The sequence below is a fragment of the Leptonychotes weddellii genome, chromosome 2 (assembly GCF_054177405.1).
Source record: "Leptonychotes weddellii isolate Sample4059 chromosome 2, ASM5417740v2, whole genome shotgun sequence".
Lineage (NCBI taxonomy): Eukaryota > Metazoa > Chordata > Mammalia > Carnivora > Phocidae > Leptonychotes > Leptonychotes weddellii.
The window spans coordinates 148,632,269-148,651,564 of record NC_138370.1 but is presented as its reverse complement, the minus strand read 5'-3'; the positions used below and the strand labels follow the sequence as shown (position 1 = coordinate 148,651,564).

The following is a 19,296-nucleotide window of genomic DNA, read 5'->3' as shown; positions in this document are numbered from 1 at the left end:
GGGAAAAAAAAAAAAAAGGATTCCCCTAACTTACTGGAGAACATAACACTGAAGAATATCAATCATGATTCAGGAAAACTCATTTTTTTTTTTTTTAAAGATTTTATTTATTCATTTGAGACACAGAGATACAGAGAGAGAGAGAGCATGAGCAGGGAGAGAGGCAGAGGGAGAGGGAGAAGCAGGCTCCCCGCTGAGCCAGGAGCCCCATGTGGGGCTCGATCCCAGGACCCTGGGATCATGACCTGAGCCGAAGGCAGATGCTTAACCATCTGCGCTACCCAGGCGCCCCTGGGAAAACTCATCTTAATAGAAGAACAAGAATGTTAAGATCTAAAAGGTCAGCTAAACTGAACATTACAAAAAAATCAAAACTTAGTTTGAAGTTTTTTTTTTTGATAAAGGCCTCCAATTTTCTTATCCTGAATCAATACATGCTATGAATTCTGTTTCAGTTTCACTAGTGATGTCACATCTTACTATAAATTAAGTTATTCTGAAACTATGTGGTGTGTGAAACTTTAAAAATCACATATTCACTAGGAAAATTAAGGGAGTAACAAAAAGCAATTGCTAAATTTTTTCAAGCATTCATATACAACGTGTGTCTAGAGTAATACCAGAAATCCAATAAAGAAATATTCATGGAAAAAGACAGCAAGTTAAAAAAATAAGGTATATGGGATATAGTCTTTGTTATGAATATCTTATCTTTCAGGAATAGGGGTTTTGTGGGTAAAACAGGCACACTTATCAAAGACATAAAAAAGAAAACTGTATCAAGCTTTAACATTTGTAATTACAAAAATGATTTTCTTCGACAAAGTTTTTCTCCAGCAATGCAGATTAGGACCTTTTAGTAAGTCCAATCAACTAACCAACATGATTTATTTTTTTAAAGAAAAATCAGTCTATCACTTAAATGTCAAAAACTAAAATAAGTGGAAGTTTTATTCTACTTGTGACTACTTCAGTGGTTTAGTGATTATTTCAAATGATGTGACATTTTATATCTATATTTTTAACTACTGAAACTGAGTGAAAACTCACCCTCCTACCTTTTTAAAATTTAAAATATATTCCTTGAGTGAGGCTGGAATATGATTATAGTGATGGTAAATTGATTTTGGTGCAAAAATCATTTGGTGTCTCTGAGGTCGTGTCTCCCTCAGTCCACATATAGAAACCTAGAAATCTAGTTCTCAATTCCTTCCCACCATCTATCATGGCAATCTTATTTAAGGATTGAAGAGGCGTGACTTTTCATATTCAGACTCTATGAAGAGATTGAGAGAAAATATTTTAATGCCTTACACCTAGAAATAATTTGGTATGGAAACATCTTTAGGCTGTTGTTAAAATAAACTCTTAATATTAAAAAATAAAACAAAACCTTGTTCTCCGTATTTTTCATGTAACAGACTTTCTTAGAAGCTTAGTATAATGTCCTTTTATACTATAAATGACAAATATTTATAATAAAGACAATATGGACAATTCTTTATTTTTAATTTTTTTGGAGAGGGAGGGAAGGGGAGAAGGAGAGAGAGAATCTTAAGTAGGTTCCATGCCCAGCACTTGTGGGGGGGGTGAGAAGCAGACTCCCCACTTAGTAGTGGAGCCCGATGGGGCTTAATCTCACAACCCTGAGATCATGCCCTGAGCTGAAAGCAGGAGTTGGATGCTTAACACCAACTGAGTCACACAGGTGCCCCCAATATGGACAATTCTTAACCATCATGTATATAAATGTTCAAAGAGTGTGAAGATTGGAGTTCTAATCTCAAGTCTGTTTTAACTGTGCAACTGGGCAAAAAATATTTCATCTTAAATTTTTCATCTCAAAAATCAAAACTATAATGTTGGTCCTAACTATACCACAGTTTAAGGATCAAATAAGATACTGGATATAAAAAGCCTTTCACAAAGTCGAGAATATTAAGCAAATATAAGCTGTTATCTCACATAGTTCAACTGGGATAGGGGATCGAGTGTCAAGTTTTTCATATTTTTTGAGGAGTTATGAATCCCTTGTTTAGTTGGCTATAAAAAATAAGATATGCCCCAAGTCACACAGTAAAATTTTTGTCCTTGATCTATACTATGGAAGGTTCATATAGTTATAATCAAGACCCTTTAAGCACTCAGTTTGAAATCTTTTGATGTTCTAAAGTATATCTACCTAATAATAAATACTATTTAATAAGTATGTATTATAAGGGATAATATCATTCTTCATATCTATTATTTGTGTCATTGTGTTTATCAGATATTTAACAACTAGGAGAGTTATAATTTTCCCATGTAATTCTCCTATTACACCCAGATGAGAGAGACTGTTTTACTGAAATGATTAAAAATGTATACCTTAACTAAATGTAAGAAGATAAATTGAACTCACATTTTCTTTTAAAGAGTAAAACAGTATTTATCTTTTACAAAGTTATATATAAATTTTTCTCTTAAAGCCTAAAGAGCTTAAAAATTATAGTCAGTCCTACCTTTAGTTTGAATTCAAGCTGCGGCATGACAGATAATAATAAATGAGGATCTATTGCAAAAAGTTCCTGAATCAGATCAAATACATGTTCTGACAAATCACTTACTGATGATCTTCCCAGCACCAGGACTTGATTGAAAAACTAAAGGAGATATTAAACAAAAATAAAATATCCATTTCACTTAAAAACTTGGACAGATTTTTTTTTTATAAACGTGTCTAAAAAAAGATATACTTAGGCATTACATATACAACTGAAGGGGATGAAACAAAACATATTTCGATTACTAATATATGATAGAACAGTCACTAAAACAGAATAAACCTCTAAATATCTAATTATGAAAGTTTTCCAAATTAAGATAGTATTTGTAGGAATCTTCCATAAAAACAAAACAACTTTGATAGTTTATGTAATTCATTATAAAGAATTTTATAGAGAAATTTCCTTATAATTGAGAAATTTTAAAATCTCAATCTTTTATTTTCTGCCTTTTATTTATGTCTGACTAATTTTGCCATGAGTTTAGTAATAAAGAGTACTTAAAGGTGGGGGCTTTTTTTTTAAATACCCAAAGTCAAATATATTTTGACTCAGAGTATCAAGAGGGAAAAAAAGTGATGATACAAAAGCTAACTGGTAATTTAAAAGAATGCTAGAAAGAAACAAAGAGAATATCAAAAGCACAAATTAAAAGACACCTCCATTCCCTGCCAATACACAGACACACATAGGAAAAAAAAATTTAAAAATGCTAAGGAGGCAGTTGCACATAACTGATGTAAGTATCTATTTTTGGTAGTATCATCAAACAATGTATTTCCTTTGAAGAGCAACATACATTAAAAGTTAGAAAATATTCATACTTAGTATGGAGACCGTGGAAAAATAAAGTTTTAACAAGATTAAAAAATACACATATACAAAAATGATTACGCATAGAACACTAATTCTGGAAGGATATATTGAAAGTCTATTGGTAATGGTTATTTCTGAGAACTGAGAATAGGGTATTCAGAGTTGAAGAGAGACACTTTTCACTATATATTTTTTTGTGAAAAGAAACTTTTCTTTTACCATGTTTACATATTAATTTAGTAATATAAATAATACTAATAATTCATGCCATTAATATACTCTCACTTGGGTTTTTATATGTGGAAAATAATTCAACAATAGATAAATGCTACACTCAAGATGGTAACTATTAAAGGAAAACACTGAAAATATCTAAATGCAAGATAATAAGGAAATGGTTAGATAAATTATGGATATATATCAATTCAAAGAAACATTTACGGTCATTTATAAAGAAATAATTTCAAAATATAGAAATATACAGACAATTTAAAATTTTATATAGAGTATGTAAAAAAAACAGGTGTGAGTGTGAGCAAATGTGCAATAATGGAATGAACAGATATATTAGGAAGAATTATATTTTTTATTCTAGATTATTGATTTTCTTAAGTTAAAAAAACTTCAATAAAGTAAAAAAAAGTATTTTTATTAATATACAACAGCTATTTAAGAGAGAAACAAAAGAGTTCAGAGGAATGACCTAGGAAAATAAAGGTAAAGAAGAAAGGAGAAAGTCAAAGAGATCAGCATACTCAGGAGATAGAAAGATAAATTTAAATACAAAGGCAGTGAAAGAGGGGTGGGAGTTGTAGACAAGTTTCTATAAAATATCCTATATCTTATGCCATTTAAAAATAATGTCAAAGCTTATATAATTATTCTTATATAATACTGCACTTGGTCACATCTGGATACATCAGTTCTTTTATGTATTTGTTTTAAAGAGATGAAACTGTTTATAGGCTAAACAAAACTATATGTGAAAGGTCTCAATAAATTAATACAATGGATTAAGAATTATACAATTATGGAAAAAATATAAACAGAAATACATACATTGGCAATGCACGCCTCAATAGTTTGGACTGTCCTTTTCAATAAGACTTTTGCAAGGTCAAAGGACTGTTTATTTAAGTTCTGGAACACAATAAAAATATGCCAAGTTACAAATGAATTCATGAAATTTATGAGATAGAGCCATGATAACACTATAATCTTCAAATCTCCGAACTATAAAGCAAAAAATACCACTGAACCCCATTCAAGGTTTTGCCTAATATTCTCTAGTCAAGTGGTCTTAAATGCAGAAGTTGCAAATAGCACTATAAATCAAAAACTAAAATATATTAGACAGCCAAAAGCCAAACCCCTTATTTTGTTTAGTTTTATTAAACTGAAAACAGACCTAAGGCTTTTTGGGTTTGTTAACTAATTTGAACTGCCAATTATACCCCTGTATCCTAAATGAATACACACACACACACACACACACACACATCCTGTGTCATCCACCATCCTAAGTACTTCATTGTCTAATCAATGTGTGATCTAAGAAAGAGTACACCTGGAAAGTGTTCCAAGAAAAATACTTGGTCAATTAGATAGTTCTGAAACACTGAATACTGTGTTTGCTTCTCAAGATTCCCAGTGTCACTATAACAAATTAAAGGGTCTGAAAAAGGCCACAGAAAAGACATATTCAATTTTTAAAGACTTATTTGGAAATGGATTTCTTACCTATCAGCATCTCTAAACTTTGAAGTTTTGGACCAAACTGAGATTCATTCACCATCATCTCGCACCTCTCCCAAAAAGACACTAGGAAACCCTATAGTCTAAGTGAGGAATAACAAACTTCTTATGTGAAGAGCCAGATGGAAATATTTTAGGCTTTTTGAGTCATACAGTTACTGCTCCAACTACACAATTCTGCTGCTGAGTGTGAAACAGCCACAGACAAAATGAAAATCAATGAGAATGGCTGTATTCAAAAAAACTTTACTTACATAAATAGGTAGTGAACTAGATTTGGTCCACAAGCCATAGCTTCTTGACCCTTGCTCTAAGATTTTATTCCACTGGCAAAAGGAAAGATTAACTCAAAATTAAGGCAACGTTTCTACTTCCTAAAACGGTATATAAATTTCCTAATCATAAAAATACTAACTAGAATATAAACACCAAATATGCTATCTAATTCCTCCTTGGTTTTCCCCTCTTATTTTGCCTGACATGTACCCCCCACCTTTGCCATACTTTCAAAATTTTGGCAAATTACACATTCATTTGAATTAATAAATTGCAAATAATATTTGGAGGCAGAAGAAGAACTTCTAATTAACTGCATTATTAGGTAAGTGTAATTAGATACACCGTTCATCTAACATCTGATCACTGAACCATTAGAGGAAAAGAGCAGGAGGGTAAGTATCAACAGTAAGGTATGACTGAGTACGTAGAGCTTGTGGAAAGCTAAGTCCTTCAGTTTCTTAGGAAGAAGTAGCAGAAAGAAAGAGAAAAAGGAAACAGGGAGAAATATATAGCTGTGAATCATCTCTTTCCCCTTAACATTAACCATATAGTTCCTGCTTCTGCCCAAATCTTTTTCTGAAAATGCCCAAGAAAAATGGATTCTGAGAAGAAATACAATTCCTATGTCCCACATCTGTGTTACAAAGAAGGAAATACATTTTCCTTCCCCGCCCCCAAAAAAACCCAAAACAAAAAACAAACACCTAACTAAGACAGTACTCTTTCTAATTCCCACATTACATGTAAGTGGTAAAGGTGAAAGATTTTTGTGTTCCAGAAAATAGGAAGCACTACACTGAATGAAAATCTTCTACAATACATATTAATCAATAAATCTTCTAAAAATAATAATTTTAAGACTGATGTGTGTTACACTATTTTATTGGGGCTAGAAAATGATAGTGGGAATAATTATGTGAAATTACAAATTATTTTTCGTATGTGTAGTACTATCTTTAAACATTAACCCTTAATATCTTCATATTATACAGACCTTATGTGCAGGAATGAGGTTAATAAGAATGGAGTCTAATAATTCTTGAGTAACTCCATCACCTTCCATGATGATAGAACTCATCAAATCTAGCATGTGCATTTGTACCTTCTTATTGTGGCTATTGCTTAAAAAAAAACAAAGAAGAAAAAAATCAGGCTTACAAAAAGAAAATTATACTTCCCAGTTTAAAACAACTATCTCAGATAAAGGAATTTTTACTTGAAGAATCCATACCAATCAATAGCAAAGAAATTTTGACTGCTCTATTTACTTTCTCGCTCTGCTGACTGTAACAACAGCTGTAAGGTATTGTAAAGTATTTTACAAAACCAAAGACTTTTAAAATGAATTAAGTCACTACACAATTAGGATTCACACTGAGTTAAATTCAACCAAACAAAAACATCAACTTTAAAGAAAGGACATCTTTGCTTATATGTCCCCAGATTTCAAAAGGTGATAAAATTTTAATTAAGAAAACAACAAAAAAGTACAAGACAATGATAATAGTTTTTCATCCTTTTTTTTTTTTTAGATCTTAATACATTCCCCAAAATAAAACTATAAACACCAAAAAGCCCTCAACCAATACAAGTAATTTTTGCTATATTTGTCACTAGCGATTTTAGTTCACCAATACTGAAAATCAAAAGTCTGGTAAAATTTTTATCAGAATTTATGACTAGAAGGTTCTGAAAATGCCATTTGGGTATCTCACAAAGAATTTCAAACAAAATGAAAAGTCCACAAGGTATAAAGCCTAGAATCAGCTTTAGTCCTACTTCCTTAGCCAAGCCAGTGAAGAGTCAACTGTAGACCTCCTCAATAAATATGTCTCTACTGCTGATCCAGTACTTACCTAAAAAGACTGGCTATAAAACTGTTATAACCAGTAGAACATCTAAGCTTCTCTCCTTCTGACTGCATCTTTTTTTTTAAGATTTTATTTATTTATTTGACAGAGAGAGAGAGACAGCTAGAGAGGGAATACAAGCAGGGAGAGTGGGAGAGGGAGAAGCAGGCTTCCCACCAGGCAGGGAGCCCGATGCAGGGCTCGATCCCAGGACCCTGGGATCATGACCTGAGCCGAAGGCAGACGCTGAACGACTGAGCCACCCAGGCACCCCTCCTGACTGCATCTTAACTAAAGACTTGAAATGTCCATTTTCACATTTATCAGATATATATATTTAAAGACAAGTCAAGAGAAATGATACAATTTAATTATACAGATATAGGGATGTAGAAAAGTTTAAATCAAGACAAAATTTTAACATCATTTACGTATCTCTGAATTTTTAAAAAACCTGAAATAATGTATAAGAAACCTACTGAGCACTTGATGGTAAAATGCAAAGATGAAAGTTCCTTAAGTTGGTGGAAAAATTCTCACATTAGATACACTGTTTCCCACAACTTTTAGAAAGATACCCCTATTGCATGCCCTCTTCCAAATATCCTGTTTACTATGGGCCAAGATCATGAAGGATCAACTATATAGTATTAGGGGGAATGTGTGTAAGGGTTAAAAAACAAATATTCAGCTTGATGCAAAAAAACTGAAGAGAGTATTTAACTCTCAGACCCAAATATACTTGGGGATAGGAAAGAACAAAGTGAAAAGATACAAAAACAGGCCAAATGATTTCCACAGGTTCTAGTCAAGATACAGTAACTGGGATAGGACTCACCCTCCTACCTGAAACAACTAAAAGACTGAACAAAATATATGAAACGACAGTTTTCAGACACTGAACATCATGCACATGTTGCTGAGAGAGGGAAACATTTTCCAGGCTGCAGTGTGGGGAGGGAAGATACTGACAGAGCCTAGTGGTCTTCCTAAGTCTGGAAAGACTAGAGTTTGCAGGGCAGAATATCAGAGGGGAGAGACCTATTCAGAGAGCAGGCTTGTAAAGGTATCCCTGAGTCTTCAAGTGCTTGCTTACTGATCAGCACATGCATGTGAGGAAATGTCTTGAGTCTGGGGAAGGCACCACCTGAAAGGAGCAGAGGGAATAATTCCTGGAATTTACAAAGGTCTTAGATGTTCCAACCAAAGTGGAAAAATCTCACAATTCACAGGGCATCCTGTAATCAGAATGGTAAACTCACATATCCAAACTCAATGAGCCCCAAGCACAAGAAAAAGAAAACTCCATCATGGTACATCATAATCAAATTGTTTAAAACCAGTAATGAAGAGAAAATCTTAAAAGTGGGTAGAGAAAAAAGACACATTATGTACAGAGGAACACAGATTAAAAATGACAAAAATTTTTCATTAGAAACAATGAAAACTAGGGCGCCTGGGTGGCTCAGATGGTTAAGCGTCTGCCTTCGGCTCAGGTCATGATCCCAGGGTCCTGGGATCGAGTCCCGCATCGGGCTCCCTGCTCCTTGGGAGCCTGCTTCTCTCTCTCTCTCTCTGTCTCTCATGAATAAATAAATAAAATCTTAAAAAAAAAAAAAAAAAAAGAAACAATGAAAACCAGAAGAAGATGGAGCAACATCTTTAAAAGTACTGAAAGGAGGGGGGAAAAAAAAAGAAAAAAAAGTCTATCAACCTAGAACTTTTACCATGAAAATAACTTTCAAAAATGAAAGTGAAATAAAGACATTTTCAGACATATAAAACCAAAAGAATTCTATAAGCACCAGACTTAAACTATAGAAATGTTAAAGGAAGTCCTTCAGACTGAAGAAAAATACCACATAGAAATCTGCATCGACACAAAGAAATGAAGAACACCAGACAAATGGTAAATGTGTCAGTAATGAACTCCTCTTTCGAAAGGCAAGTCTTTTTTTTTTTTTATTTGTTTGAGAGAAAGAGAGCGAGCGAGAGCACAAACAGGGGGAGGGGCAGAAGGAGAGGGAGAGAATCCTCAAGCTGACTCTCTGCTGAGCAGGGAGCTCGACGCAGGGCTTGATCCCAGGACCCCAAGATCATGACCTGAGCCAAAATCAAGAGCTGGCCACTCAACTGACTGAGCCATGCTGGGGCCCCCAAAAGGCAAGTCTTTTATTTACTCAGAGCTCACTGTGAATTAATTAGATAATTAGGTCAACAATAAACTTAGATCTTCAGGTTCACAAAATAAAAATATTAATGGATCAAAGAAAGGTATGTGTATGTATAAGTAATTGTGAGAGGAAAGAAGTATAATGGCAGTGCACTTAAGTGGACAGTTAAGGTAAACAAGAGGAGCAGAATGATGACAATTTCAAGAGTTTTAAATTTTTGCTGGCGATTTTAAAAGAAAAAGTTGCAAAAATGTGACAGAATACAAAAAATGGCCACAAATTGTTCTCATCTCTATATTTATATGCCTTTAAAATGCTGTTCCTCCTTGAAGATATGGAGTCTATCTAACCAATCTCCGAATCTGGGCTTGACTATGTGCCTTCCTTGGCCAATGAAACTTAAGTAAACATGAAGTGAGCAGAGGTTTAAAAAGTGCCTGTGAGGTAAAGCATGCTTTTTCTTGCTACTTTTGAAATCAGCATTTGAAGAGGCCTGGGCTAGCCAGCTGGATGATGAGAGTGTGAGAGAGAGACACACACATGACCTAGTTGTCCTATTACCTCAGCCAACTGCCAGATGTCCTGCCAAGTGACTGCAAATACAGGATTGAGTCCAGCCCAGACAAAAAGAACTGCTAAACAGAATCATGAGTTAAATATAATGGGGTCTATTTTAAGCCAGCAAGTTTGGGGTTGTTTTGTCATGCAGCAAAAGCTAACTAACACAAAAGGTAAAGTTTATATATTTTATCATTTTTTAACAGGCCTTCAGTTAGTTGCCAAAGGAAGCTTTTTCTCATGCAGTCTCTTTATAAGCTTCTATTTCTACACCAGTACAGTCCATTTCTTTCCTGTTTATTCCAGTTAAATTCTATTCCTACCATTCTAAGGAAACAGAAAGCATGACAGCATAGTATTCATAAAAAAAAAATCTACAAAAAACTCTAGAAAATGTGCTATCCAATATGGAAGCCATTAACCAATAGCCACTTTGCCACTGAACACTTGTAGTATGGACAGAGCCACAAGTTGAAATAATAATGCTTTTGTGGGTGCCTGGGTGGCTCAGTCAGTTAAGCGCTGGTCTCTTGATTTTGGCTCAGGTCATGATCTCAGGGTCATGAGACTGAGCCCCACATCAGGCTCCGAGCTCAGCGGGGGAGTGTGCTTGAGATTCTCTCTCTCCCTCTGCCCTTCCCCCTGCTCACGCATGCATGCCCATGCTCTCTCTCTCTAAAATAAATAAATCTGCTTTTGAATATCTGGGATAAAGTATATTATCGAAATAAATTTCATTTGTTTCTTTTTAACCTTTCTTAATGTGGTTACTAGAAAATTTAAAATTTATGTGAGATATATCATGTTTGTATATATAGTGCAATGCTGTAGAACACATCTCACGATAATGCTTGGTTTACTAAACAAAAGACCCAAAGAGAATAAAACATTGAACTGAAATCAGAGTTTAGGTTCTCCTGTTCAGTGATTTGTCCTTGGGCAAGCCACCACCCTCCCTTTCCCTATTTCTATAAAGAAAGAGCAATGATTAAGGTGTTTTTCTAGCTTGAAAATGAGAAGTCAGTGTGCTTAACCACTGAGGTACTATGATTTTCAGCACTCACTAATGGTACTTACAATACTTATAATTTCCATTTCATAATTTAATATTTCATTACATAAGGCCTCACACCATTTGCTTTATAAGAGTCAAACAGATACCTAACCTAAAACAGTAGTATAAAAGGAAAGGCAGCTTTTAGACAACAGATTTGCTTATTTTCCTCATGTCAAGTCTTCTAAGGAAAACATTTCATTTTAAATCTAAAAGATCATAGTTACAGGCACAGTACACCATACTTCACTATGCACAGCAAGGAAAGAGACAAACAGAAATGCTTAAAAAATAACTTACTTGATCACTGAGAAGAGAGTCCTAAAAAGCTGAATAAAAATTTCATTGCAATCTTCCAATTCGAAGCAGATGTTATATGATTTAACCCAAGCTAAGTTCTTAAATAAATAAATAAAATGATTATTTACATTTGCACAGAATAGTTACACAAAAGCAAATTCATTATTATAATTTAATTTTTAGAATTATGAATCTATATTAAGGCTTATAAAGGTCCAACTATATAAAATTAAAGTTGTTAAAGTTGTCATATACTGTGACCTTTAAAAAGACATGTATCTGTTGGCATTAACCTACTCTAATGGAAAAATACTAAAATTGTTAGAGATTAATAGACTTATATACATACTAAATATAAGGAACAGTGAAAATTAATTCAACTTAATCCCTCTTCAGATTAGAAAAGAATAAAAACAGAAAGATGAAAATAGTTTCATATAATAGGTTTTCCAGTGGAATGTAGTCTTAAAAAAGACATTTTATTAAGTGGGATTTGTAGGAAACGAAAAAATTCATTTTACATTATAAAGTTACTGTAAGGAATTTTCTATTACACAGTGTGATATTTATTAAATTTTTTTTACCTCTAATAAATAAAAGTATCTATTAAACTGTGGACTCTTTGTATCCTCCAAACCTTTTAATTGTCTGGTAATAAACAAAAATATGTCCTGTTAAAAAAAATGATAAAATTAATTTAGATACAAATACTTATCATTCTTTTAAATACATTAATAATAGTCTGTATACATATTCTCCACTACATACGATAAAAGAAAATTCTCCTTAGCCAAATGACTTGGGACTGGCTTAGTCTGTTATTCCAAATAATGAGAACAAAGCAAATTATATAAAATTGTATCTTTTAGAAATGATAATAAAAATTATTATTGGCATAAATCTTTAGGCTTTCTCATTCTCGGAGAACTGTAAGTTCTATATCTTGTTGCCTTTTCTTCTACTACAGAACTTCCACTTTACTATCTTCATCTTGCATCATGGCAAAGAATTATCTTCATTTTAAGGACCTGGACAAGAGTCTTTCCATTACTATTTCCTACATGAAAATAGTAATTTTCAGTATCTAGTTTGAATTTGATGTGTGACTACAAACTTGTGTGGAACAAAAACAATAATAGACTGGCTCAAGGGTTGTACTTTTCATGACAATAGTGTGCCATTTCTTAATAAGCTTTTTTTTAGAAGTTTTAACCCAAAATAGAATCAATAAGCAAAAAAAATGACTTTAGGACAACTGAAAAGAAAGCAGTTCAAAATATTAAAATTTGCCAGGAATAAAATTATTCAGAATATGAAGTCAGCTCAAGAGATCAACTCAAAAGAGTTCCTCATACATTTTAAACAAAGGCAGAAACTTCCAAGATAAGCATAATATAATTTTGCATGTAATGTGCAGGGGGAAATAATCATTTGAATATGTAAATTCTGTCACACTATTGTTTTATAAAGTGTCACTAATCCACTATTTATCCCTTCAATTCAGCCACCGAGGCTTAGTGATGGGTTATCATGAAGGTTACATATGAGCAGACAGGGACTAGTTTGATCTACACCCTTCAATGCCTCAATAAAAATACCAGTCATTTTTGTGGATATGCAATGAATTTTAACTGAATGAATAATTCATCTGTTTTACAACTTATAATCTTCTTATGATGACAGGTGTAATAATAAAAGCTACGTTCCTAAAGGTAAGCTAAACTATAAACTACAAAAGTAAACTAAATTTTGTAAAGATTATATTTACCTTAAGTTTATCATGGGAAGTATATGGAGCTTCTGGGGCATAGATTCGAAAAATGTCGGCCAAACAGCATGCTACAAGGAGACGCACATCTTTATTGGGATTCCTGAGGAAAAATTCAGATGCAAGATGCAAGGCTAGTGGGAGATACTGCTGTTTTTCGTCTTCTGAGTCCTGATCCATATCCATAAAAGTTTTTACTACCATCTGTAAAAATACATAAAAAGAAAAAAATACTCAACTCCTGATATTTAGAAATTAATAGAAGACATATATTTGTAAAAACTCATGTCCATTACAACACAAACTAGTAATTAGATACTATCAGAGGATTCACAATCAATTTGTGTAAATCTACATTTAAGACTCTAATCATTTTAGGTAAAATTTAGCCCAGGTAAAAAAGTTCTTAGCCTCATACATATGACCAAATTCATTTGATATTTTGCAACATCATCAATTATGTTTCTTTTATATTTTATTATCAAAGCTGCCTTGATTTAGGCTCTTTCAAACTGCTCTCATTTCACACTTTAGTAGGTTTTGCATTTCACAAAAGAAAACCATGCTTAAGCATTTTTATGTAGTTGTACTTCGGATTAAAAGCTATTTTTATAAAATAACCTCTGTTGTTATTTATAATTACAAAATTAACAAATGTACATTTTAGAATCACTCTAAAACAAAAAAGTCCATGCTCATGAATTTGAAGAATATTGTTAAAATGTCTGTATTACCCAAAGCAATCTACAGATTCAATGCAATCCTCATCAAAATACCAATAGTATTTTTTCACAGAACTACAACAAAGAATCCTAAAATTTGTATGGAACCACAAAAGACCCCGTATTGTCAAAGCAATTTTAAGAAGAACAAAGCTGGAGATACCACAATTCCAGATTTCAAGGTATACTACAAAGCTGCAATAATCAAAACTACACAGGTTACTAGGGGATGGGCAAAGTAAGTGAAGGCGAATTTTAAGTACAGGCTTCCACTTATGGAATGAATAAGTCATGGGGATGAAAGGAATATAGTCAGTGGTATCCTAATGGTATTTTATGGTGAGAGATGGTAGCTACACTTGTGAGCACAGCATAATGTACACAGTTGTGGAATCACTATGCATACTATACACATGAAACTAATGTAACACTGTGTGTCAACTATACTTCAATAAAAAGAAAAAAAATAAAAAACAAAAAACAAAAAAACAACAGTATGGTACTAGCACAAAACAGATAGCCCAGAAATAAACCCCTGCTTATATGGCTTATATGGTCAATTAATGTACCACAAAGGAGGCAAGAATATATAACGGAGAAATGACAGTCTCTTCAATAAATGGTGCTGGGGAAACTGGACAGCTACATGCAAAAGAATAAAACTGGACCACTTTCTTACACCAAACACAAAAATAAAATGGATTAAAGACCTAAATGTAATACCTGAAACCATGAAGCTCCTAAAGGAAAACACATGCAGTAATCTTTTGGACATCGACCTTAAGTAATAGTTTTCTGGATCTGTCTCCACAGGCAAGGGAAACAAAAGCAAAAATAAACTCCTGGGACTACATCAAACTAAAAAGCTTTTGCACAGAAAAAAAAACCATCAATAAAGCAAAAAGGCAACCTACTGAACGGAAGATATTTGCAAATGATATATCTGATAAAGGGATAATATCCGAAATATATAAAGAACCCATGCAACTCAACACCAAAAAAACCAAATAGTCCAATTTAAAAAAATGGGCAGAGGACCTGAATAGACATTTTTCCAAAGATATACAGATGGCCAAGAGACACATGAAAAGATGCTAAACTAATCACTAATCATCAGGAAAATGCAAATGCAAACAACAATGCAGTATCACCTCATGCCAGTCAGAATGGCTAGTATCAAAAATACAAGAATTAAGAAGTATTGGAAAGGATGTGGAGAAAAGGAGACCCTCATGCACTGCTGGTGGGGAATATAAATGGGTGCAGCCACTGTGGAAAATAGTACTGAGGTTTCTCAAGAAATTAAAAATAGAAATACTATATGCCCTAGTAATTCCACTTTTGGATATTTACCTGAAGAAAATTAAAAAAAAAAAAATTAAAAAACATACATGCACCCCTATGTTTATTGCAGCATTATTTACAATAGCCAAGATACGGAAGCCACCTAAATGTCCACCAATAGAGAAGAGGATAAAGGTCTCACACACACACACACACACACACACACACACACACACACACACACTCATACTCACACACTAGAAATATTAACCATAAAAAAGAATGAAATCTTGTCATTCATGGTAACATGGATGAACCTACAGGGTATTATGTTAGATGAAATAAATCATACAGAAGATGACTTTATCATATGTATTGAATTTTATCATTTTTCTGTGCATGCTGAGGTGATCATATTTTCCTCCTAATTGAGTAAATCTCACTGACTGGTCTTCTAATTTTAATCCAAGTTTCCATTCCTAAAATCTAATTCTAGTCCAAGTTTCCATTTTAAAATAACACCAACTAGGTCATAACACTTGTACATTGCTAGGTTTGAGATGCTATTACTTCAATTTTTGCATTTATATTCACGAAAGAAATTGACCTAAAACAGAGATTTCTTTAAGACAACTTTGTCCATTTTATTTTTTTTAATTTTTTAAAGATTTTTTATTTACTCTTTTTTAGAGAGAGTGTGTATGAGAAGGGGAAGGGCTAAGGGAGAGGGAGAGAATCTCAAGCAGACTCTGTACTGAGAGTGGAGCCCACCATGGGGCTCAATCCCATGACCGCAAGATCATGACCTGAGCTGAAACTAAGAGCTGGATGCTTAACCACCTGAACCATCCAAGCACCCCCAAACTTGTCCATTTTAGAAATGAGGTTATACTGGCTTAAAACAAATTGGTAAGTGATCCCTTTTTTCCTATTACATGGAAAGTTTATAGTAATGCTGGTTTTATCTTTCTTCCTTAAATATTTAGTGAAATTCAACTGATCAAAGAACCATAATGGAATTTAGAAAATATTCTGAACTGAATGACAATGAAAACTATCAATACTTGCGGGATGCAGTTAAAGTTGTACTTGTAGGAAACTGACAGCCTTAAACGTATAAGCTACAAAAGAAGGAAGAATGAAAAATCAGTGATCTACATTTCCATCTTAGTTAGAAAAATAGCAAATTAAATAGAAAGGAGGTAGAATCAAAGGGGGGAAAATTAAAACAGACATCAATGAATTGAAAAACAAACACAAAAGAGAAAAACCAAACAATGCCAAATGTTGACTGCTGAAATGACTAATAGAATTGACTCTATATAGAATTGTCTCTATAAGAATAAATCGAGAGAGAGAGAAGGCATAAATTACCAGTATCAGAAATTAAAAAGAGGACATATATTATTCACCCGATAAACACTTACTACTACACTGGATAATACTACTACTACACTGGAGGGGGCTGTCACACAAAATACACTATCTGAATAATTCTATCTCTATGAAAAGAAACTGAATCTGAAATTAAAAACCCTCCCACAAAAAAAATCTCCAATGTTAAATGGCTTCACTGGTGAAAAGTCCCAAATCAAGACAACTATGTATAGATAGATATAGTACTAGCACTCTAATCAAAATACCAACCCTCTCCTGCCATTCTGTTACAGCTTTGTATCTTGGTTTGGTTATGCAGTTACTAGTCAGTGACAGCCTACTTACTGTTTAAGTACAAACATCCCTTTGAGATGTTAAGCCTTATTTCTTGGGTTATCTGTTGACATTTTAGTACAGATTGTTATCTAGTTGGAATTAGTAACAGAAGATAAACACCTGAAGTTTAGGAATTCTTAGAGAAATAAAGAGCACCAAATGGGAGTTGTGAAGGGATTAAAGATAATCCTAACATTAACTTCAAGTAGGACTAGCCAGGCCACCTGAAATCATCTGATTAGGATCCCTCCTACATAATTCATCTAACCTCAACCAACAAAATAATCAAAATCTGTATTTATGGATGAGTAAACTAAGGAACAGTTTAAATCCTCATGCAAGTTGACAAAAGCCAAAGGAGAGAACATGCAAACCAGAGATATTTGGCCTTTATCTTGAAGGCAAGAACCACTGACGTGTTTTGAACAACAGCATAATATGGTTAGATTTGCATTTCATGAAAATACCTTTTTATTTATGAGGTAGCCACTAAATGAATGTCTCACTCACAAGGTTGATGAATCCATCAAAGCTAACTCAGCCAAACTTTGAAGTCATCAGAGACATCTTACAAAGTATTCTGAAGCAATCTCATCAAGTTGAGTGGGAGGCAAGAGATAAAGTAAAAAGGGCAAACTGTATTCCTAAATGCCATAAGAATTATTATATAGGAAATGCGAGTCATCAAAAAATATCTGTCAGTAGAAAAGCATATGTATTTGTCATCTATTGCTATGTGACAAAATACCCCCAAACTCTGTACCTTAAAACAATAAACATTTATTTGTCAGACAGTTTCTATGGAGGCAGAATTGGAGTGTGACTCAGTCTGATGGTTTTGCTTGGACTCTCTAATGAAACCGTCATCAGTTAAAGCTATAATCATCTGAAGGTCTGATGGGCCTACCAGATGTGCTATGAAGGTCGCTCATTCACATGGCTGGTAAGCTGGCACTGGCTTTTGGCAAAAGGCATCAGTTCCTCTCTACAGGTGCTCTCTGGACAGCTGCTTGAGTGTCCTAATGGTGGCTGGCTTTCTCCCAGTGAGTATCCAAGAGCGCCAAGTCATAAATGGCAATCTTTTATGACCTAACCTTCAAAAACATACACTGTCACTTCCACAACAGCCTATTAGTTACTCAGGACAGCACTATTCAGTTGGAATATAAGGAAATGGGGATCATTCAGGGCCATCTTGGAGGCTAACTACCATATTATGGCTCATAATATTTAGATCTTGTTTAGTCTTCTCATAAAGACTCTGGGTTTGGTCATGTGACTTATTTTGACCAATGGGACATTAGCAAGCATAATGCAAGGAGAGGTCTGATAACCAGGTGCATATAGAGGCTGGAATGCTCCCTACTGGAATCCAGCTACCACACTGTTAGGAAGACCGGACTATCCAAGAAAGAAGAGACCACAGATAGAACCCTGGAAAATGAGACAACACACAAAGGCAGACTACATAGTGAGCCCAAAGCCCTAGCTGAGCTCCCAACCAAATTTAGCTTGTAAGAGTAACCCCGGCTAACACCACATGGAGCAGTTATATCATAGAACTGTGAGGAATAATAATTTTAACTCATCAGGTTTTGTTTTACTACACAGTAACGATTAACTGAAACCACATCCATTCTGCAGTTTTTAAAATATGCCTTTCTGTACTGCAGAGGCAGGAAAGCTAAAAACTATATATCCTAGGTCACCTTACAATAAGGGTTACAGTTGTAATCTAGTTTAGCCAATCAAAAGCACTTATTCATGATTTGGAAAGTGGAAGTGTGGAAGAGGCTGTGTTGCTATTGCTTCTATTTTTTTTTTTTTTTTTTTTGGCTGGCAAGTCTGGAGCGAAGGCATTTTATGGTGTGTGGCAGCATCAGCATTAAGCTCTGTGACAAGAGACAGGAAGGATTCATCCATTTTGTGCTGGTACTGATCTATTAGGTGTGTGAGGCTCTGGAGCAATCATTATGGCAATGGTTTACTCATGACAATGTTTCCGAGAGGTGGGTATTATTATCATCTAAGTTTATGGATAAGGAAAGTTGTGCACTTGTAGGTAGTTTGCCCTAGGTCACAGAGTCCCAGAACAAGATCAATACTAGCACGGAAGGGAGGGAAGAAAAGAAAATATTAGAGGGCACCACATATGATAAGGGTGTAATTTAGCTGAAATTTGGTTTCAGATAAATATCACATACATGGCTGTTTGAACTGGGGAGCAAAATGTAAAGTGTATTTCTTAACATGGGTTGCGGTTAAAAAAAAAAATCTTTGAAAGCTATGAGAGTGCTTATTATATTAGTTCCTCACCAGTATCTTATATCCTTTTTATTTATTTATTATTATTTTTTAAAGATTTTATTTATTTATTTGACAGAGAAAGAGATAGCAAGAGCAGGAACACTAGCAGGGGGAGTGGGAGAGAGAGAAGCAGGCTTACTGGGGCGCCTGGGTGGCTCAGTCATTAAGTGTCT

At 34.0% G+C, this 19,296-nt stretch overlaps 1 protein-coding gene across 3 annotated transcripts in view; it reads right to left on the bottom strand.

Moving 5' to 3' along the window:
* PDS5A (PDS5 cohesin associated factor A) overlaps positions 1 to 19,296 on the bottom strand; it is a 132,664-nt gene that overhangs the window by 76,244 nt on the left and 37,124 nt on the right. For all 3 annotated transcript variants that reach the window (XM_031027023.2, XM_031027021.2, XM_006732321.3), the window contains exons 3-8: positions 13,098 to 13,301; positions 11,914 to 12,000; positions 11,330 to 11,427; positions 6,388 to 6,514; positions 4,419 to 4,499; positions 2,502 to 2,642 (exon numbers count right to left, since the gene is read on the bottom strand). In XM_031027023.2, coding sequence (XP_030882883.1) covers positions 2,502 to 2,642; positions 4,419 to 4,499; positions 6,388 to 6,514; positions 11,330 to 11,427; positions 11,914 to 12,000; positions 13,098 to 13,301 — 738 coding nt within the window. The remainder of the gene's footprint in view (positions 1 to 2,501; positions 2,643 to 4,418; positions 4,500 to 6,387; positions 6,515 to 11,329; positions 11,428 to 11,913; positions 12,001 to 13,097; positions 13,302 to 19,296) is intronic.